The sequence below is a fragment of the Paralichthys olivaceus genome, chromosome 1, assembly GCF_024713975.1.
Source record: "Paralichthys olivaceus isolate ysfri-2021 chromosome 1, ASM2471397v2, whole genome shotgun sequence".
Classification (NCBI taxonomy): Eukaryota; Metazoa; Chordata; class Actinopteri; order Pleuronectiformes; family Paralichthyidae; genus Paralichthys; species Paralichthys olivaceus.
Window position 1 is genome coordinate 31670001 of NC_091093.1, and position 22303 is coordinate 31692303.

Here is a 22303-nt window from a genome sequence, read left to right on the forward strand (position 1 = left end):
TGTCTGTCTGTCTGTCTCTCTCTGTCTGTCTGTCTCTGTCTGTCCGTCTGTCTCTCTCTCTGTCTGTCTGTCGGTCTGTCTGTCTGTCTCTCTCTCTCTCTCTGTCTGTCTGTCTCTCTCTGTCTCTCTCTCTCTCTGTCTCTCTCCCTGTCTCTCTCTCTCCCTGTCTCTCTGTCTGTCTCTGTCTCCCTGTCTCTCTCTCTCTGTCTGTCTCTCTCCCTGTCTCTGTCTGTCTGTCTCTGTCTGTCTGTCTCTCTCTGTCTGTCTCTCTCCCTGTCTCTGTCTGTCTGTCTCTGTCTGTCTGTCTCTCTCTGTCTGTCTGTCTGTCTGTCTCTCTCTCTCTCTCTCTCTCTCTCTCTGTCTCTCTCCCTGTCTCTCTCTCTCCCTGTCTCTCCCTGTCTCTCTCTCTGTCTCCCTGTCTCTCTCTGTCTGTCTGTCTGCCTCTCTCTCTCCCTGTCTCTCTCTGTCTCTCTCTCTCTGTCTGTCTCTCAGGTGATAATGGCAGTGAATGGGTGAAGCACTGGGTGAAAGGAGGACACAACTATTACTATAACCTGCGGACGAATGAGGGCACGTGGGTGGAGCCTGATGGTTTCCTGCAGAACAACACGCAGCTCAACAAAGACAACATCCAGGTCAGGCCGCCGCTCTTGCTCAGCAGCGCCAGCTTGTGGCTTTTTAACACCATATTAAACCGTCTGTTTTATTTTCCCTTCAGTCTGTGGTTTCCGGGGTAACCACGGCCTACAACCGAGAGCAGCTGTGGTTGGCCAACGAGACTCTGATTACCAAGCTGCAAGCTCGTTGTCGTGGTTACCTGGTGAGGAATGGCCAGAAGGAGAGGATGAACTTCCTTAAATCTCAGGATCCAGCTGTTACAAGCATACAGGCTCACTGGAAAGGCTACAAACAGAGGAAGAAGTTCAAAGATCGTAAACAGTATCTGAAAGATCATTCTGAAGACGCTGTCAAAGTAAATGGGTTTCAAACCATTTGAATATTACCGAGATTATTGAATGATTATCGGGACAGTTCGGACTAAACATTGTTTGTTCCTCAGATCCAGTCCATGGTTCGGATGCATCAAGCTCGTAAAAAGTACAAGGATCGTCTGAAGTACTTCCAAGATCATGTCAGTATCATTTGCTTCAAACCTTTTAGCTACAAATTGAGTTCTGGACAAATCTCAAGAATTAAGATAAGATAGTAAGATAGTAGTAAATTTACTGTCGGAAAAAAGTGTTCTTGAACAAAACAAATGGCTTGTTTCTTAATGAAAGCTTTAAATCATGTTACCTCAACATAAATTTCTCCTGACACTTCGGCTGACATTTACCCAGAGTGCTGTGGGGCCCACGGGAGGCTGATGTGATGTGTGTGGAGTCTTTTCCACTGTGACTCACCGTGAATTCTGTGTGTAATTAAAACTTTTGAACGGTCGCTGTTTTGTACTGCAGATCAATGATGTGGTGAAGATTCAGGCTTTCATTCGGGCCAACAAGGCCAGGGACGACTACAAGACGCTGAGTAAGTAGATGTGATCTTTACTTTCTCCTCTTTCTGTCTTGGTTGTTTGACTCTCGTCTCGCTCGCAGCCAGTGCTGAGGACCCTCCGATGGCAGTGGTGAGGAAGTTCGTCCACCTGCTGGACCACAGCGACCAGGACTTCCAGGAGGAGCTGGAGCTGATGCGGCTCCGCGAGGAGGTGGTCACCAACATCCGCTCCAACCAGCAGCTGGAGAATGACCTGAACCTGATGGACATCAAAATCGGCCTGCTGGTGAAGAACAAGATCACGCTGCAGGAGGTGGTGTCGCACAGCAAGAAGCTGACCAAGAAGAACAAGGGCCAGCTGTCCAACATGATGATGATGAACAAGCAGAGAGGAGGCCTGAAGGCGCTCAGCAAGGAGAAGAGGGTCAAACTGGAAGCTTACCAGTTCCTGTTCTACCTGTTACAGGTGAGAAAGATTAAAAGTTTCAGATTCCACCGGCTTCTCTCCAATAATATTTAACCACATTCTGTTTCCTTTCAGACCAACCCCACGTATCTGGCCAAGCTCATCTTCCAGATGCCTCAGAACAAATCCACAAAGTTCATGGACTCTGTCATCTTCACCCTGTACAACTACGCGTCCAACCAGAGAGAAGAGTACCTGCTGCTGAAGCTCTTCAAGACGGCCCTGCAGGAGGAGATCAAGTCAGCATCAATCAAACCTGTTCCATGAATACGTCTGTAGCTTTTCAATTGTACCAGACCTAAACGTTTTATTTCAATCAACCGTCTGCAGGTCCAAAGTGGACCAGATGAAGGAGATTGTCACAGGAAACCCCACGGTCATCAAGATGGTGGTGAGTTTCCACCGAGGTGCACGAGGACAGAATGCTCTGCGGCAGATCCTGGCGCCGGTCATCAAAGAGATCATGGAAGACAAAACGCTCAACATCAAAACGGACCCGGTGGACATCTACAAGAGCTGGGTGAACCAGATGGAGACGCAGACGGGGGAGGCCAGGTGATGTCCTCATTTTATTTGTGTCATACATCGGATTTTCATTTAAATATACAATTTATAATAACTTGTTTCAACCTGGTTAAACTATCCAACATTAAATCTATGAAAAAAGTTATCATAACAAACAGCGAGGATACTTAACAGTTTGAAGATCTGGCAAAAAACAAAACTTATGATTCTGTTCACCTGGTTAAAAAAAATCGTCTTCACTCAAATAATCCTTAGTTATTTACTTATGTCCTGATGCACTTTTGATCATTTAACAGCAGGAGAAAAGTTTGCATGGTTTTAAAAGGGCTGACATTCTTAAGGCTGACCATGCAAAGCATGCTGGGATGGCACCAGTCAACTACACGTTGAGAACAGCTGGATCAGGGTGTATTTTACAGATCTCAGCTCATGGATCAGGTGCAGACGTTCTGAACTTCTCTCTTTCCTCTTCCCTCCTGCGTCATGGCCGACAGTAAGCTGCCGTACGACGTGACTCCAGAGCAGGCGATGGCCCACGACGAGGTGAGGACCCGACTGGAGGCGTCCATCAAGAACATGAAGACCATCACTGACAAATTCCTGTCGGCCATCATTGTGTCCGTGGATAAAATTCCGTAAGTTTCTACTTCACCGCATCTCGTCTCACAGGTTACATCCATAATAATATATTTTCAAATCTAAAACAATCACCCAGTCCACACTCACTCTCAGGAAAACACACGTCACATGACATTCACCTACACTGGTCATGTGATGTAAACAGGAAGTCGATTGTCTCTGCAGTTGGTTGCTTAGTAACAGAAACTCCATGTACTCCAAAATGTTCAGCCTCAGACCTTTTCATTTACAATGAGACCAGCAGCGTGTTCAAACTTCAAAAACTCCAGAGTTGTTACCATAGCAACATTGATGTAGTGCGGATGAAGTCACCACGTGTGTTTTCAGGTACGGGATGAGGTTCATCTCCAAGGTGCTGAAGGACACGCTCCATGAGAAGTTCCCCGACGCCACAGAGGACGAGCTGCTGAAGGTCTGAACCTTTCATTGTGACTTCATGTTTCTTAAAGGTTCCACATCACAGACACATGAATCCTCACATGATGATTCGTCCGGTTTCACGTCTACGTCATGTATGTTAACGTACAGAACACATCAGTTTCCATAGAAACCCTTCATTCTCAGATGTGAACGATAGACTTTAAAGGTTTCACTACTTTTCTCTGGTCTCATTCAACTGCTTTGTTACCTTCCTTCTCTCCTTCCTCCTTCTCTCTGTCCCTCCTCCCTATTTCTTAGACATTTCCTTCCTAATCTTTTCTTCCTGTTTTTCCACTGATCCTCTTCTTTCCTCGTCGACCAGCTGAAGCTTCTCTCTGCTGGTTATTCGTGTGTCTGCTGATGTTAAGGTGAGCGACGTCTCTGTCTCTCTCCTCATTCTGTCCTCTCTCTCTCTCTCTCTCTCTCTCTCTCTTCACATCAGTCGATATCGATTTATATTATGATATAAATGAAATCACTATTTCTGTCAGTCCTGCTTCAGATGTTAAAAGGTTTCGTGGTATCACCACAGTTTGCAATGAACACTACTCTGCTTCTTGTCAGACTTTGAACGCTGTCGCGTCAGTTTCCATGAACATTTTCTGTCTCATTTTCTCTTTTCTCTCTCACTCCTGACGCTCTGGTCTGCAGACGCTGTTCAGATTAGAGCTTTTTAAATCCAACAGTCTGTTACTAATACTAGTATAAAGTTGTAGTACTGATGGTTGGATCATGCAACACTTTTGAGTATAAGTATAATTCAAGCTATATATTAAAGTGTGTATATATATATATATATATATGTATATTGATTTTAACTTCTCAGATCGTGGGGAACCTCTTGTATTACCGCTACATGAACCCGGCCATCGTGGCACCCGACGCCTTTGACATCATCGAGGTGTCAGCGGGCGGCCAGCTGACCACTGAGCAGAGACGCAACCTGGGCTCTGTCGCTAAGATGCTGCAGCACGCCGCCTCCAATAAGATGTTCCTGGGGGACAACGCCCACCTCAATCCCATCAACGAGTATCTCAGCGCCTCGTATCAGAAGTTCAGGTCTGATGCTGTTGAAATAAAAAGCTGATCTGGTTTAGAGGCTGTGGACACTTTTCAAAAGCACCCAGATACTTGAGGATGATGTTGATTCATTTTCCACTTTCTGTCCTTCGCTCGGCTCCTCTGACTTCATCCTCCTGTCGTCCATCGCAGGCGTTTCTTCCTGGCAGCGTGTGACGTTCCCTCGCTGGAAGACAAGTTCAACGTGGATCAGTACTCCGACTTAGTCACCGTCACAAAGCCTGTCATCTACATCTCCATCGGAGAGATTATCAACACTCACACAGTGAGTTTGAACTCACCTCATGTTTGCATGACACAAATGCTCTGCTGTTTTTGTGATGTTGACATGTTTTGACCTTTTTCTGTCCTGTCAGCTGCTGCTGGACCATCAGGACGCCATCGCTCCAGAGCACAACGACCCGATCCACGAGCTGCTGGAGGACCTGGGCGAGGTTCCCACGATCGAGTCGCTCATCGGTGAGTGAGACAGGAAGCGTTCAACCGTGTGGATCCAGAGACAGTGTCGATAGCACACGCCACACAGATTACTCCATATCGTGTACTTTGTAGTACCAAATATACTGATTGATGTAGTGTGTGAATTACTGAGTAATATTCTCTCAAATCAAACATGATGGTCGTTTACTCAGCGGAAATAATGACCTCAAAATATCTGCCAGCTGCTGACTTGATTTAAACGTTGTTCTTGTGTCATGTGACACGTTAATGAAGCTGCGTCTTCACTGTCGTGTCCTTTCTCTGTCGCCGTTTGTATACGTTTGAAAATACACAGCTCAGTAAAGTGAGGGAACCTTAATGTTCATTGTAAAGTAAAACTTCAGAGATCAATGTTTCCATTTAGAAGAACCGGTGATTGTGAATCTGTCTCTCTGTTTTGTTGCAAATCAAAGAACAAGGTCCCAACAGGGAATGTTTTTAATGTGGTGTCCACAGACAGCTGCTGTCTCCTGGTCCTTCCTGACTCATTCTAGTTCTGTGTTCTGCTCGGGTCCTCCTCACTACTGGTAGCATGAGGCGCTACCTGCAGCACCATCAGGGTGCACAGGTAGTCCAGCTCCTCCAGGAGGACTCATCCATACCTGTGGTCACAAGAAGGTTTGTGTCTCCAGCACAGTCTCCAGAGCCTGGAGGAGACACCAGGAGACGTTAAACCAGGAGACACCAGAAGATGTTACACCAGGAGACGTTAAACCAGGAGACACCAGGAGACGTTATCTGCTCCTTTGTGTGAGGAGGAGCAGGAGGAGCACTGCTCTACAAAATGACCTCCTGTAGGTTACTGGTGTGTTTCTGACCAAACTGTCAGAAACAGACTCCATGAGGAGACATGGCGTCCTCTAGTGGGACCTGAGTCACAGTCCAGCACTGAGCAGCTCCATTCACCAGAGAACACCAGGACCACCAGGTTCACCACTGGAGCCTCGTTCTCCTCACAGATGAGCAGGTTCACACTGAACACGTGACAGATGTGAAAGGATCTGGAGAAGCTGTGGTGAACGTGACGCTGCTGTAACATCATCTATGACCGGTCTGGTGGAGGGTCAGTGATGGTCTGTGGAGGCAGATCCTTAGAAGGTCACACAGACCTCCATGTCACAGCCGACGGTTCCCTGACTGCTGTTAGGTACCAGGATGAAATCCTCAGAGCGACTGTCAGACCGTATGCTGCTGCAGTGCACTCTGGGTTCCTCCTGGTGCAGGTCAATGCCCAATGGGACATTATGTATCCGATGCCACCAAGTCCGTCCACAGACGGTGCAGGAGCTCAGTGATGGTCCAGGTCTGGGAGAAGATCCCCCAGGACTCGTTGTTACGTCATTTTTTTCTCAACTAATTCTACAGTGTTCATCGGGAAAGAGTTTCAACTTGAATCATTAACATTTCATGTGGGAGTTTTCCCTCTGTTTCCCTTGTTGGCTCCTCCCCCTCTGCTACGGAGCTAAGATGGTGTCCAGCATTTCATAATCAATGTTTCAAGAGCATCTCTGGATTCTTGCTCCGCCCCGTAGTTATCGTGTTGTGATTGTACTGTAAGAAGGATTTCAACATACAAAGAATCTTCTTTGGTGAATAACAAATATATTAAATAGAAAAATCAGCGGAAATGTGAAGCAAATTAAAAAGTTAGACATGTAAGTACAAGCAGAATAAAATAGAATTAAAGTACAAGAGGAATAAGTACCAGGTATAAAAGTGTGTTTGCGTCTCATTGATCTGCAGAGTAAGTGTCGTGTTGGGAGGTTTCTGTCTTATGGACCTGAGTCTCCACACTTTGATGTTGTCGGACCTTCTCACCTCAAGGGGCTGGAGACGTCGTCAAACTGTGAACGGACTCATGCACTAAAAATAACAAGTGTACTGAGGCACAGCAGCTTCTCTTGGAACCTGTTGGACGGTTTTAGTTTTCTTTAGTTTTAATCTGTGTTGTTTTCATATCGTCATCACATGTTCAACTGTTACGTGTGAACACGTATGTTCAATAAGTCTTTGAATCAACTGCTTAGCTGTTCTTTCAGAAAATGCTGAATATTGTGACTGATTTATTTATTTCTATTCTCTTGCTCTCAGGTGAAAATCCTCTTCCTCCTGGCGACCCCAGCAAAGAGCTGATGGGGAAGACGGAGGTGTCTCTCACACTCGCCAACAAATTTGACGTCCCTGGTGAGGCCAACACAGAGATGGACGCCAAGACTCTGCTTCTGAAGTACGTCCACACAGAGGCACACAGGCGAGTGAAGGCTAATTGTTCTCTGACCTTGATTTGGTTTGTCACGTCTCTGTTTCTTTTCTCTTTCCAGCACCAAGAGGCTCATCGTGGATGTGATCCGGTTCCAGCCTGGAGAGACTCTCACTGAGATCCTGGATTTGACAGCGAGTCCAGAACAGGTCTGAGATAAGACACAATGTTTAAACGTGCTGAGCGTGTTTCTTCTATTTCTTCTGTTTCTGCACTGCATGATTCATCTGAGTGGGATCGACTAATGAAACAAAACAGGAACGTCCTTTTCAAACAGGCCTGAAAACGTTGGTGGAATCACAGTCACCTCTTGAGCAACATCCTGTTTCCAACAGCAGCAGCAAGGTTCATGGGAAACAAATAGAACCAGAACTAATGATACCAGACAATGTTGGTTCATCATTTACAGCAAATACTAGAAATGAATATTATTATTAAGAAAATCTTAATCTTAATCCATTGTTTGGACATGGATCAAAAACTAGTGAAGATATAAACAGTTGCCTCTGAGCTCGGGGCTTGTTACAGGTTTGTAGCTCTATTTGTTAAAACCTCTACCTCCCTGTGAAACCACATTTAAATCTGCTAGATCCAGATTTTTATTTGGATCTGCGCCCACACACTCATAATATCAGTCCTCTAAATATGTGTGATTGTTTTCATCAAGATCCATGAATTCTTCTCTGACAAATAGACACAGCATAAACACACATACACATAAAGTTAAAGTAAAAACACTGTGTCCCTGGATCTGCCCCAAACATGTAATTGAAAAACATTTAATGGACAAGTTTAACATTGAATGCCATCATTATGAAAACCTCTTATCCAATTAAATTAGAATTCTTCATGTTTTCCATCTTATTTCCACGGCCGACAGGAAGTAGAGTACCAGCGAGCCATGCAGAGGAGGGCCATCCGAGACGCCAAGACTCCAGAGAAGATGAAGCAGGTCAAACCGGTGGTGGACGACAGCCTGACGCTGCTGGGGAAGAAAGACAAGATCAGAAGCAACCTGCAGCGTCTGGCCGAGCTGGGGAAGGTTCACCCGGAGAACCGCTACCAGGACCTCATCAATGACATCGCCAAGGTCCGAGTCACGCGATTATCTTCAGACGAAAACAGGACCACTGTCATTTTTCTGTTTTAATGTGCGTGTGTATTACAGGACATCAGAAATCAGAGACGGTATCGCCAGCGCAGAAAAGCCGAGCTGGTGAGACTCCAGCAGACAAACACGGCCCTGAATTCAAAGTCTGCGTTTTACAACGTGCAGATTGATTCATACAATCAGTACATCAAGACGTGTATGGACAACCTGGCCAGCAAGGGCAAGTGAGTCACACCCCGTTCACCGTTTCACCGTTCACTCTGATCGTTTGATCAGGTTCAGTCTTTGTTCTCAACATGTGTGAAGTTCTGTTAACGTGTCGAACAATCCAAGAGCATCTGGATCTTACTGGAAGTTCACTTCGTAAAGTTCACGTCTCCTCCAGGACCGAGTGTTGATGAGGTTTCTGAAGTGATTCAAATCACGTTTCTATGAAACTGATTCCCGATGTATTAATGAAAAACACAGTATTTACTTTTCAGTATCAGTATTATTCTGTGTATTTCTACTTCCTGCTGGTATTTATTGTGAAAAGAGTTAAACAAATATAAACACTGATGTTTGTCCGCAGGTTGTCAAAGAAACCAGGCGACAACAAAGCCAAGAAGAGTAAACAGGTTTCACAGAAGTACACGGCCGCTCGACTCCATGAGAAGGGCGTTCTGATCGCCATCGAGGATCTGCAGCCCAACCAGTGAGTGAGCTCATGATGCACAACTACACACACCACACGACTACACACGACTACACACACCACACAACTACACACACCACACGACTACACACGACTACACACAACACACAACTACACACAACTACACACAACACACGACTACACACGACTACACACACCACACGACTACACACGACTACACACAACACACAACTACACACACCACACGACTACATAGGACTACACACGACTACACACACCACACAACTACACACACCACACGACTACACACGACTACACACGACTACACAACTACACACAACTACACACACCACACGACTACACACACCACACGACTACACAACTACACACGACTACACACACCACACGACTACACACACCACACGACTACACACACCACACAACTACACACAACTACACACACCACACGACTACACACGACTACACACACTACACACAACTACACACACCACACAACTACACACAACACACAACTACACACGACTACACACAACTACACACAACCACACACACCACACGACTACACACAACTACACACGACTACACACACCACACAACTACACACACCACACAACTACACACACCACACAACTACACACAACACACAACTACACAACTACACACAACTACACACAACTACACACAACACACGACTACACACGACTACACAACTACACACAACTACACACGACACACAACTACACACAACTACACACAACACACAACTACACACAACTACACACGACTACACACAACACACAACTACACAACTACACACAACACACAACTACACACACCACACAACTACACACGACTACACACGACTACACACAACTACACACACCACACAACTACACACGACTACACACGACTACACACACCACACAACTACACACAACACACGACTACACACGACTACACACACCACACAACTACACACAACTACACACAACACACAACTACACACACCACACAACTACACACAACACACAACTACACACGACTACACACGACTACACACAACTACACACAACCACACACAACTACACACAACTACACACAACACACAACTACACACACCACACAACTACACACAACTACACACAACTACACACAACTACACACAACTACACACAACACACAACTACACCAACCAAACTACACACAACACACAACTACACACACCACACAACTACACACGACTACACACAACACACAACTACACACAACCATACCGACAACACTCGGAAACACCATGAAACACCTGAAAACACTGAAACACTGAAAACACTGAAACACCTGGAAACACCTGAAAACACTGAAAGAACCTGAAAATACTGAAACACCTGAAAACACTGAAACACCTGGAAACACTGAAACACCTGAAAACACTAAAACACTGAAACACCTGGAAACACTGAAACACCTGAAAACACCTGAAAATACTGAAACACCTGAAAACACTGAAACACCTGAAAACACTGAAACACCTGAAAACACCTGAAAATACTGAAACACCTGGAAACACTGAAACACCTGAAAACACTAAAACACTGAAACACCTGGAAACACTGAAACACATGAAAACACTGAAACACCTGAAAACACTGAAACACCTGGAAACACTGAAACACCTGAAAACACTAAAACACTGAAACACCTGGAAACACCTGAAAACACTGAAACACCTGAAAACACCTGAAAATACTGAAACACCTGGAAACACTGAAACACTGAAACACATGAAAACACTAAAACACTGAAACACCTGGAAACACTGAAACACATGAAAACACTGAAACACCTGAAAACACTGAAACACCTGGAAACACTGAAACACCTGAAAACACTGAAACACCTGGAAACACTGAAACACATGAAAACACTGAAACACCTGAAAACACTGAAACACCTGGAAACACTGAAACACCTGGAAACCTCGTCAGTTGTCCAGACTGTACTTCCTCATTATCATGGTGTAGACTTTATCAGGAGGGGCTCTTAAAGAGACAGGAGCTAAAACCAAGAGTGTGAGACAGAGGCTGAAGAGAGGAGCTGCAGCGATGGACAGTCTGAGGAACATGATGATTTCATTAGAGCATGAAAATGTTTTACAGCCATAACACTCATTAAAATTATGAACTTAAATATTAACAGAATATTTCTCCTCTAAGTTTCTGCCACTGCGTCTTCTAAAAACCAAACACTTCACTTCAGTTGAATTCACAGTGTCATCGTATAAATAATCTTTTCTTTGCTCTCCTCTGCTCACAGGTTCAAGAATGTTATTTTTGAGATCTCACCATCAGAGTCTGTCGGGGTGTTTGATGTGAAGGCCAAACTCATGGGTGTTCACTTGGAGACGTTACAGTTAGAATATCAGGTATTTCTATTTCACACTTAGTTTCCTCCGGCGCTCAGTGGGTCTGTAGTCATGGTTACAGAGATGATAATGGAGCTGTGTTGTTTCTCAGGACCTGCTCCAGCTGCAGTACGAGGGAGTGGCGGTGATGAAGCTCTTCGATCGCGCCACCATCAACGTCAACCTGCTCATTTTCCTGCTCAACAAGAAATTTTATGGGAAATAGAGAAACGGGAGAAAAAGGCAACAGACACTGATTGAAACCACAAAACCCACGAGGGTCGCTGAGCTCCTGCTTCCTGCAATGTGCACTTCTCTTATGTGCTAATTTATGTGCATTATTTTTATTTTGTGCTGTAACTGGAGCGAGCAAACAGAAGCTTTCTAGAGTTTTCTTCCTCTTTCACATCTGTAACTGCAGCTCAGCCACAGGTTTAAGATTTGTATCATGTTTGCTTGTGCATGGGCTTTGAATAATTATAAAAATGTATGTTTTATGTGAAGAGATCATGTTTTATGTCTTTCTTAGTTGTGAGTTGATCTGCTCATCTCCTGATAAACGTATATTTTCATCCTGATCTGGTCTTAAACTCTGTCTCATTGTGTTTGTTTGAATTTTTTGTTCGAGACTAATTGGAAAGAGAAACTGACAAAGAGAAAAACACACTCCTTGTTTCATGTATTTAATTTTGATTCAACTCTTTTCTTTCTCTCACTTGATTTGGATTTGACCTCCCTCAGCTGTAAAATGAAAAGAATTGCAGTGCTCATATTGAGCTGATAATCATTAAACCTGATGAGTTCTTTTATTTGAATTGAACAATTAGAATTTAATTATTGGAATAGAATAATGGATGGACCCTGGTGTGTGTGTGTGTGTGTGTGTGTGTGTGTGTGTGTGTGTGTGTGTGTGTGTGTGTGTGTGTGTGTGTGTGTGTGTGTGTGTGTCATTCAGCAGCAGAGGAAATGAGCAGCGCAGTCTCTCACATGATTCACTGGAATTATATATTTTTGACAAGTTTCCTTTATATTTGATATGTTGACATTATTCTGTGATGACGGTGAGTGAGCTGGAGGATCTGCAGTAAATCTCACTGTTGGTTTTTGTGTTTCCTGAGTTGTTTCTAGAAGCTTTAAGTTGTGTCTCCACAGACTCACTGAACCTCATGTTCAGCTGTTGCTGTAACGTTCCTCCACATCACATCCTCTCATTTAGTCCATCACGTGTATTTGACCTGTTTTAGAATAAAGTGCTGAAGACAAACACTTTTAATTGTCTGATGGATCAGAAAGAAAAACACTGACAAATATAAATGACTACAGGTTTGATTTCTCCTTAACTTCATCTCATCTGTTTTATACGACTTCATATTTCTCCTGCTCAACATCATCATTTCTACGGTTTAACCTCTGAAGGTCGTGAGCAGACATTGGATGAGAGCGAGCACCCAGGACCGATCACCAGCCAATCACAGGGCTGACGTACAAACGAGTCATCTACAGTTAAATTAAAAGAAACGCTGTTATTATTACTATTGTTATTGTTATCATTTTGATTATTATTATTATTGTTTATTATTATCTTTATGATCATTATTACCATTGTTATCATTTTGATTATTATTATTATTGTTTATTATTATCTTTATGAGCATTATTATTATTATTGTTGTTTATTATTATCTATATGATCATTATTATTATTATTATCATTTTGATTATTATTATTGTTGTTTATTATTATCGCTATGATCAGTATTATTGTTTATTATCTTTATGAATATTATTGTTGTAATATTCCGTCAGAGCGCCCTGAGTGTTTGTGTCGCCGCCTGGCGGACAAACCGGGTGTTGCCTGTGTGTGTGTGTGTGTGTGAGAGAGAGAGAGAGAGATGAGGAGCAGTTGAGTCTCTGTCCTGGAAACATCAGCGGCTCTTCACCGGAACATCAGCGGCTCTTCACCGGAACATCAGCGGCTCTTCACCGGGAAACATCAGCGGCTCTTCACCGGAACATCAGCGGCTCTTCACCGGGAAACATCAGCGGCTCTTCACCGGAACCTTCCCCGGCTCTAACCCGTCTTTATCCCGCTGGAGTTGACCGGGGGACCGTGCTGTCCCTGGATTAACACTCCGCTGCGGTGTCACCGGTTAAAGAACCGAACTGTCTTTATTCCGCTGCGTCCCCGGAGGTTTCCGTTCGATTCCCGGTTCTGTGGTTTGCTCTTTTTACTTTGAGGTGAATTCAGAGAAAGACCCGCGGACACTTGTTGAAGAGCTAACAGCCAGGTTTAGCTAACGAGGCTAACAACTTCCTCCGACAGCTCCCCCACAGTCACCCCACACACGGTGCGTCTGCTCCGGCCGTGCGTTCGATGGTGACCGAGGGTCGGCACGGTGGTAAAGTGTGTTTGTCCGTGTTGGCTAAGTGAAGTGACAGCAGCTGAGCTAACTGAGCTAGCTGCATCTCTCCGCTATGTTAGCATCGACAGCTAACGCTCCGTCAGCGCTGGACTCGAACAAGTGGTTCTGAGTCAGCGGAGTTTGATTGTGTCTGAAACTTGTCGAAACATCGCGTCTCTGTGTTAGAAACACGTTCGGGTCCGAGCTCCAGCGGAGCTGCTCGCTTCGCTGCTCTCAGGGCGTCACAGCAACTTTTCTGGACGTTAGCTTAGCTTAGCTGCGTTAGCCTCTGGAGCTGTTCCCTCTGAACGTCTGAGATTTGAACCTGTGATGGATTCACTGACACTTTCTCAACTATAGACTCTGCACATCCTTCAACTTTCACCCACACCACACGGAAGTCACACTGCGGCCCGAACCATGTCCGGCTCCCCGGGCACAGGAGGCTCCAACCCCAGGAAGTTCAGCGAGAAGATCGCGCTGCACAACCAGAAACAAGCAGAGGAGACCCGGGCCTTCGAACAGCTGATGACCGACCTGACAGTCTCCAGGGTAAGACTGCTCTGTAGATGGTGATCATGGTACCTGAACATACTAAACACACGTGTGATCATTGTAACTGAACATACTAAACACACGTGTGATCATGGTACCTGAACATACTAAACACACGTGTGATCATTGTAACTGAACATACTAAACACACGTGTGATCATGGTACCTGAACATACTAAACACACGTGTGATCATTGTAACTGAACATACTAAACACACGTGTGATCATGGTACCTGAACATACTAAACACACGTGTGATCATGGTACCTCAACATACTAAACACACGTGTGGTCATGGTACCTGAACATACTAAACACATGTGTGATCATGGTACCTGAACATATTAAACACACGTGTGATCATTGTAACTGAACATACTAAACACACGTGTGATCATGGTACCTCAACATACTAAACACACATGTGATCATGGTACCTCAACATACTAAACACACGTGTGGTCATGGTACCTGAACATACTAAACACGTGTGATCATGGTACCTGAACATACTAAACACACATGTGATCATGGTAACTGAACATACTAAACACACATGTGATCATGGTACCTGAACATGGTAACTGAACAGACTAAACACGTGTGATCATGGTAACTGAACATACTAAACAAGTGTGATCATGGTACCTGAACATACTAAACACACGTGTGATCATGGTACCTGAACATACTAAACACACGTGTGATCATGGTAACTGAACATACTAAACACACGTGTGATCATGGTACCTGAACATGGCAACTGAACATACTGAACACACGTGTGATCATGGCAACTGAACATATATGAACACGTGATCACGTGTGCCCACGGTAACTGAACACGTGAGATAGATGAGAACCCCTTCTCTCTCTCTATATATATATATATATATATATACTGTATATATAGTATATATATATATATATAAGCCTGAGATTGTTTTGATTTTTTAAAATAAATAACTGAAATGATTGATTTTTGGCTCCACAAAACATTTACAGCAGATAATCAAGTAGAGCTTGATTCATTTTCAACTTTAAAGTTTCAGTCAATTTCAAGCATAAATAGTAAAAGAAAGTTGTAGTTAGTTCCAGCTTCTTGCGGCATGTGTTTCTAATCTTAAGTAACTTAAGTGTCTTTGGGTTCAGGACAGACGAAACAAGACATTTGATCTAAAATGACCCATATTTTTCTAAAGGCATTGTTATTACCATAATGTTTGTTCACCTTGCAGATCTCAAGTATAGACAGTCCACATTCCAAGTAATAAAAATAGCATGTGAGGATATAAAAGGTCTTTTCATATTATTCACATACCGTTGGTTTACAATGTGCTCTTTCTATGAGGGGAGAGTTCTGAATGGCATGGCAAAGAGGATGTGGTTTTGAGGCAACTGTGAGTGAAGTTTGCTGTAAGGTATGAACTGTCACTGACCCCCGAGAGACAGACAAGCCCAGTGAGTGTGGCTGAGACCAGTCTGGACTCAGGACACACAGCAAACAGCTGGAATTAGCTGCGTTACATTTACTCCGCTGACCAGAGGACTGAGTGTGAACCAGTGTGCTACACCAACACACCCCAGCCTCCTCTGGCTGCTGCAGCGACTTGGCATCCTGGTCAATTATAAATGTGTAAAGTCTGCATGTTGTTGATTTATGTGAGGCTCACACCAACACTGCAGTCAGAGGATCAAATGGAGATTTATTATTTGATTCATTTGTACCAGATTGAATATTGAATGTCCCTGACGTGTCAGTGATTTTTCATGAGAGTATGTTAACTATGTTTTTGTTTGTGGGGACTGAATTAACAGATTGAATCAAACATCCAGTTTACAAAGTTTAAGGTTCAATGTGCAGATTGAGGGGAAACAATAATAATAAGTAATAAATTCCTCCACTCAGGTGGTCATGTTTTCATCCCTGTTTGTTTGTCTGACAGCAGATCACACAAAAGCTGCTGAGCAGATTTCCATGAAACGTAGTGGAAGGATGGGACATGGGGGCAGCTCCAGGATTTCCTTTGCTCACTCTAACATTGTCAGATAGTGTTTGTTTTCTCAGATGTCTCAGATAATTCTTGGACCTTGATGAAAGATGAATCATCATATTTAGAGGACTGATATTTCTGAGTGTGTATAATTTGATGCAGCTTGATTGAAGTCAAGTAGGCTGTTGGCCGCCCTTGGCGGAGGTATGTGCTGCATCTACTTCAGGAGTGGGTACTGTTGTTCACTTTTCAGTTTAGTAAAGTTCATGCAACAAATCGTCTTGGTTATATTTACAAAAAGATCTTGGTTTGTTTTAAAATAGACCCTTTCACAATGTTAACCACGTGCACAGACATTCTGGCAGAAAGCCTTGGAGGCAAACTTCGCCCATGTTGGAAGTGAGTCCTCCACACAGTCTGCCATGTTCCACCAGTGTTACTACAGCAGCCAAGACTCAAACACTGGCTCCACAGAGGCTCCGCCATGTTCTGAAGTTACCTGAAGGCCACTTTAAGTTCTCCTACATGCAGGGTGAAGCCGGGTTATTTCATCTGGTTGTACGCTCCCCGCTACGTGTCATTAAATCCTCCACATCGAACCTGAAACATTTACATTTAGAAATGTACCTCCACTAAATCACATGTCTGGTTAGGGTGTAGATTTGGAGGTTTTCTCAGAATTGTTGATGTCTTTAATAAGACGTCATTTTATCTCGTCATGGCTTTAAATTGCAGAGGGTGAGAAAATACCAAAAGGAGGGCTGCCAGGGGTATTTGTTCTAAGAGACTTGGTTCTGGCGTGTGGCCATAGATATTGATGAATTGAAATGATGAAAAGACAGAAAATACTTTGCATTCACCACTGTTTTACTTCACATAAACACAAATGACAAATGTTTCACTAAGGATGATGTTTTTAGTCACATTTTCCTCATCTCTCCCTCAAATCTTCAATTCTCTTCATACACAGTCTCTTTCAAAGACCTGCCCTGTCTAAATCTTTGATTTATTTGAATAAGGTCTGCCTTTGAGATTCACTTTCGCCCTTTCAGTGGTCTAAGAAAGAAATGCCCCTGTGATTATTACTGATCACAGCCAATGTTTCACCTTCCCCGGGCAGAACAAGCTGCCCTCTGTTCTATAATCATTCTAGCATGTCGTGGTCAGAAGCTGCCCAGTTCATAGAATGACCTTAATGCGTAACTTCTGTTACTTAACCTGCAAATGTTGCTTCCTTTGAATCAAACTCGTTAATTGATGCTTTTCTGCAAGTAGAATCCACAATAACAAGAGCATGGGTGTGCAGGGTGTTTAGCATAAAGGCCTAAACGTCCTTGAAGAGCAGCAACAAGATTTGAATTCTGTTTGTCCACACAGAATCATTTGAAGAGGCATGCCTAGATAAATGGAAACTGTGGCCCCTCAGGGATATTTTAGACTTTCACAGATACAGTGCTGTGATTTTATTTGAGTATGTGTGTGAAGAGGCAGAACAACAGTAACCAGAGAGCCCATATCTGGTTTTATTTCTCTTACGTAAGAAGTGAACCTGGGGCATTCAATGGTTTGTTACACTGAACAATCTGAAGAGGCTTCATTGGAAAAGGGCAGGCGATGGAATGAATCATCTGTTTATTAGAAGCAGAAACATCTTCAGTGTCGTTCTTTGCTCTTCTTTCATTGAAGGAATCCTCCAGTTCCTGATGTAACTGATGTCGTGGTCACACAGAGTTCTCATGGTAATGTCGCCTGTAAGCAGAGAAACCATTTCACAACACTCTGCTCCCTTCACTGGTTACCAGTGGCTGCCCGCATCCCATCTAGACACTAGTACTTGTACTGTGCTGTGAACAGATCGGGTCCAGTCTACATCCAGGACATGGTCAAACCTTACACCCTGGCTCGTCCACTCTGCTCTGCATCGACCAATCAGCTGCTCCCTCACTGTGAGCTAACACCCAACAGAATCACGACTGTTTGCTGTCCTGGCTCCTGAATGGTGGAACGAGCTCCACATTGATGGTCTAGTAGGTACCAGCTGTGTAGGAACCTGTAGTACCCAACCTTACATAGATGAAGACGTCAACTCAGAAAGGAGACCAGATTCAAGAGTTATTGGTGATAAGGGCAGAAACCAGTGATCTCTGCTGTGGAATCTACTCACTGTGCCCTTTTTCTGCAGAAAGTCCAGCCTCCTTTTTGCTGATGTTTTCTGTACTTCATGTCTGTAAATGGCTTAAGATACACTTCTCCCATTAGTCCCCTTCACACATAACCCTTATTGGTCTGAACCGCTGTGTGTCAGCCACAAGGGAAAAGCGAGATGTCGGGCGAGATGGATTCTGACACCTGAGGAAAAAATGGTTTCACAATTTTAGTAAGAAATAATGGCAATGGTTTTAAAAGCAAAACCCTGATCAGCACCGGTTGTTTCATCCAGAAGCTGTGTGTTCTTAACACAACAAGACTGCATGTCCAAAAATCATTCCCTCTGACAGTTGTGTTTTGTTTCACTGTTAACTGACAGGTGCAGTTTCAGAAAGTCCAGCAGCTGCGTTTGTGTCAGCCACGGGTTCAGTACTACGGAGGCTCTCTGCCCAACGTCAATCAGATCGGCAACACCAGCACTGAGTTTCAGGTGAGATCTCATCACAGTCAAAATATACAGCATCACAGCGACTACATAGATTAACAACTCTTTTAGACACATTTTCATTTATAAAACCTTCTCTCTGGCATTTAAAGTTTTCAAGAAATACCAAATTGCATATTTTCTTAAATAGGCTTTTGATTTTGTCCAGTTCTTGATATAATAACTGTCAGGGAAGCCAGCTCTCCTGCTTTGATGAGAGTATTTCTTTTTCCAGGCTTAGTTCCATTGTAATAAACTTACAGCTCTGTTTTTATCTCTGTCAAGGAGGTTATGTTTCTATCAGCATGTGTTTGAGATGTTCCGCTTCCAACATCAGCTTTATTCCTGCAAATCACTTCTTAATCATTGCTCCAAAATAGCAGTTGCACTGTTGTGGCAGAAGAAGTGATTTAGGGATAGCTTTTTTAAATGCCCTGGTATCAGCCCTCGGTATCAACTGATACACAAAGTCCACGTATATTCTCTTATGGGATTCTTCACAATCATTTGATCCTCTGTCTGGAGGATTATGAGGTAATAGTAGAAATGTGCTCTAGTAAAATAAAGTTTAATAAAATGTTTAGGCAGCTAGAAGAGGTGGTGTTTATTCACAGTCTGAACATGAGCTTACAGATAAATCAGTGGAGCAGCATGTGAGGAGATGAGAGTGTTGTAATTAGTGGAGTTTATTTTATATGAATGTACTTTGATGATTTTTCAAGCAAAATGATGTACATATGAATATCTGTCTCTAAAACCCTGTTTACCTTGAGATTGCATCTATGAAATCCAGGGTCTTATTCTCATTCAGTTCTAATGTTAACTAGAGAAACAGTAAAACGCTTCACTGGACCTTCAGAAGTGCAAACAAGCTTCTCCTGAGAGCCTTAAATAATTCAGTCGAGTTTCTGACGAAAAACTATGAAATCAAAGGTCTGGCTGAAGCAGAGCTGTATGTGTTGTATAGTGTTGCATAGTGTTGCATAGTGTTGCTCCACAGCCCTGAGACTGTATCTGTGTCAGCTCTCCAAGGACCTGGCTCTGCTGGAATACAGGGGCCAGGTGACGGTGTCCTTGCTACTTGAGAGAAAGGCCCTTTGAGGCAGAGCAGTAACTGCAGCTCTGTGACCAGGTCCAGAAATCAAACCCCCTCAGTGATCCAGTCCATTCAGCTTCTCAACATAAACGGTGTCTAGATTCCCCTTGATGATAATCCCTCATTAGACCTAATTCAATCAAATGAATGTGGAGTACTTCATATTACTCTTTACTTTATTAAAAGCCTGCAGTTTGTGAGCAATGTCCCTGGGATCAGCATTCAAAAGTTCAAATGTGGATTTTACTCTACATTCACTTTGTTGTTGACTGTATTAGAAGTAAATTTAGTGTGAAGTGGAGGAGGACTCAGAGAGCACCTAGCTGCACTCACTGGCGGCTGTGGCTGAGGGGTAGAGCGGTCATCCTCCAACCAGAAGGACGACAGTTCGAACGACATGCCGAACCCCGAATTTCCCCTCATAGAACCAAAACCAGTGCTGCTAATGCACTGTATGAATGTGTGTGTGAATGGGTGAATGGCAAACTGTACTGTGAAGCGATTTGAGTGGTTATCAAGACTAGAAAGGCATCATATAAACACAAACCATTTACTGGCCACTTTATAATCATTTATTGGATCAGATACATTTTACCAAATGAATAGAACATTCTGGCCAAAAGTATAAAGTTCCCATCATTTCTTCCGACTGAGACTCATGTCACATTAATACGGTCCAAAGGCTATTTCACTTAAACCTCTCGGACTTCAAATTCAATTAAAAAACGAAAACTAAGAACAGAACAAAACTACTTTAACAGTTAAAGCAAGAAAAGAGTTCCTCCGCTCATTTAATACAATACTTCTACATCTATTGGATTATTGTCCTCTACGTGTTGTTCCAACTGGTGTAGAAATGTAGAAAAAATGTGGAAGTGCATGTTGTAGTTCTAGCACACTGCCAGCTGCTGGCAAAAGTCTGCCACTGATGTAAAAATCTTCATCTGGCAACAATATATATAGTATAGTATATCTCAGTCCAGGCAACACAGTGGGATATTAATCATTGCTCATTTTCTTATGCTAAAGATATAGTTAATTCTTTGAACTATAGTAATAGTTCAAAGTGGGCCTATTTAAATAAAGCCAAAGATGGGGATTGTGTTGTTGCTGTGCTTCGTCGTCAGAAAGTAGTTGATGATGAATGATTCTTCACTTTTTTCCATGTTGTTGCTCCTTGTCACTGATATATTCAATTCAATTCAAGTTTATTTGTATAGCGCCAAATCATAATATACATTTTCTCAAGGCTCTTTACATAGAAGGTCACAAGCTTAAAAATGATAGAGAAAGCAACAGTTCCCACAATGAGCAGCTCTGAAGACTGGGTGAGTCTCCCTCTCTTGTCTGTGTGGTCTTGATACATCTTTTACGCCGTGTTGTAGATTAGATAGATTCACAACAACAAATCCTCTTTTCTCCGTTATTGCCCATTTAGTTTGCAATCTGTCTTAATTTTGGGAAGGTGGCACGTGAAAAGGGTAATTTCCCTCAAATAAAAAGCCTATTTTAAGGAGTAAGGAGTGTAATGCAGATTAGGTTTTAGGTTAATTGGAGACTCTGATTTGATCATGAGAGTGAATGATTGTTAGTCTCTAGGCGCCCCCCCCCCCTGTTATCATCACACATCAAATTTGATGACGAGGTTGTTAATTCATAGGATGAGTGAAATCTCTGTGAAGGTGTAACTGGATACAGATTCAATGGAGTTTTTTGCAAAATGAAAACCATTCATACAGAACCAAGGTTTCTATTGATCTCTGTCAAAGTGTAGAAACTCCACTGTTTCTGCGTCTGCTTTAAGAAGACTCCTCCTGTCTCTGTCTCAGGGTGGTTTCCATTCAGGATTGGACTCCATCAGAGGGACACGCCACCATGGGCTGGTCGAGAGGGTTCACAGGGGCCCCAACCGAATCAACTCTCCCCATCGCCGACCCATCGACAAGCACGGACGGCAGATATCCTTCTATATGTAAATGCTGAAAGTAGGAGATCCCACAATGTGTCATGATGAAAGTTGAATCGATTCCAGGTTTATTGTGTGTTTTTCCTTCAATGGCAGTTTGTGTTT

General features: G+C 43.4%; 2 protein-coding genes across 6 annotated transcripts in view; both read left to right on the forward strand.

Annotated features, from left to right (window-relative positions):
* iqgap1 (IQ motif containing GTPase activating protein 1) overlaps window positions 1-12130 on the forward strand; it is a 32566-nt gene extending 20436 nt beyond the window's left edge. For both annotated transcript variants that reach the window (XM_069528534.1, XM_069528536.1), the window contains 19 exons: window positions 493-635; window positions 719-973; window positions 1061-1132; window positions 1458-1527; window positions 1596-1960; window positions 2036-2199; window positions 2291-2515; window positions 2980-3120; window positions 3452-3536; window positions 4371-4603; window positions 4757-4889; window positions 4981-5083; window positions 7196-7331; window positions 7426-7513; window positions 8245-8454; window positions 8533-8699; window positions 9047-9169; window positions 11465-11573; window positions 11665-12130. In XM_069528534.1, coding sequence (XP_069384635.1) covers window positions 493-635; window positions 719-973; window positions 1061-1132; window positions 1458-1527; window positions 1596-1960; window positions 2036-2199; window positions 2291-2515; window positions 2980-3120; window positions 3452-3536; window positions 4371-4603; window positions 4757-4889; window positions 4981-5083; window positions 7196-7331; window positions 7426-7513; window positions 8245-8454; window positions 8533-8699; window positions 9047-9169; window positions 11465-11573; window positions 11665-11778 — 2936 coding nt within the window. In that variant the 3' untranslated portion in view covers window positions 11779-12130. The remainder of the gene's footprint in view (window positions 1-492; window positions 636-718; window positions 974-1060; window positions 1133-1457; window positions 1528-1595; window positions 1961-2035; window positions 2200-2290; window positions 2516-2979; window positions 3121-3451; window positions 3537-4370; window positions 4604-4756; window positions 4890-4980; window positions 5084-7195; window positions 7332-7425; window positions 7514-8244; window positions 8455-8532; window positions 8700-9046; window positions 9170-11464; window positions 11574-11664) is intronic.
* Window positions 12131-13409: 1279 nt separating this feature from the next.
* The window catches only part of crtc3 (CREB regulated transcription coactivator 3), a 31342-nt gene continuing 22448 nt past the window's right edge, over window positions 13410-22303 (forward strand). For 2 of the 4 annotated variants that reach the window (XM_069528542.1, XM_069528551.1), the window contains exons 1-3: window positions 13414-14506; window positions 19032-19142; window positions 22062-22190. In XM_069528542.1, the coding sequence (XP_069384643.1) occupies window positions 14375-14506; window positions 19032-19142; window positions 22062-22190 (372 nt within the window). In that variant the 5' untranslated portion in view covers window positions 13414-14374. Of the gene's footprint in view, window positions 14507-19031; window positions 19143-22061; window positions 22191-22303 lie in introns of all 4 variants that reach the window. The other 2 variants (XM_069528547.1, XM_069528555.1) reach the window with 2 other exon arrangements.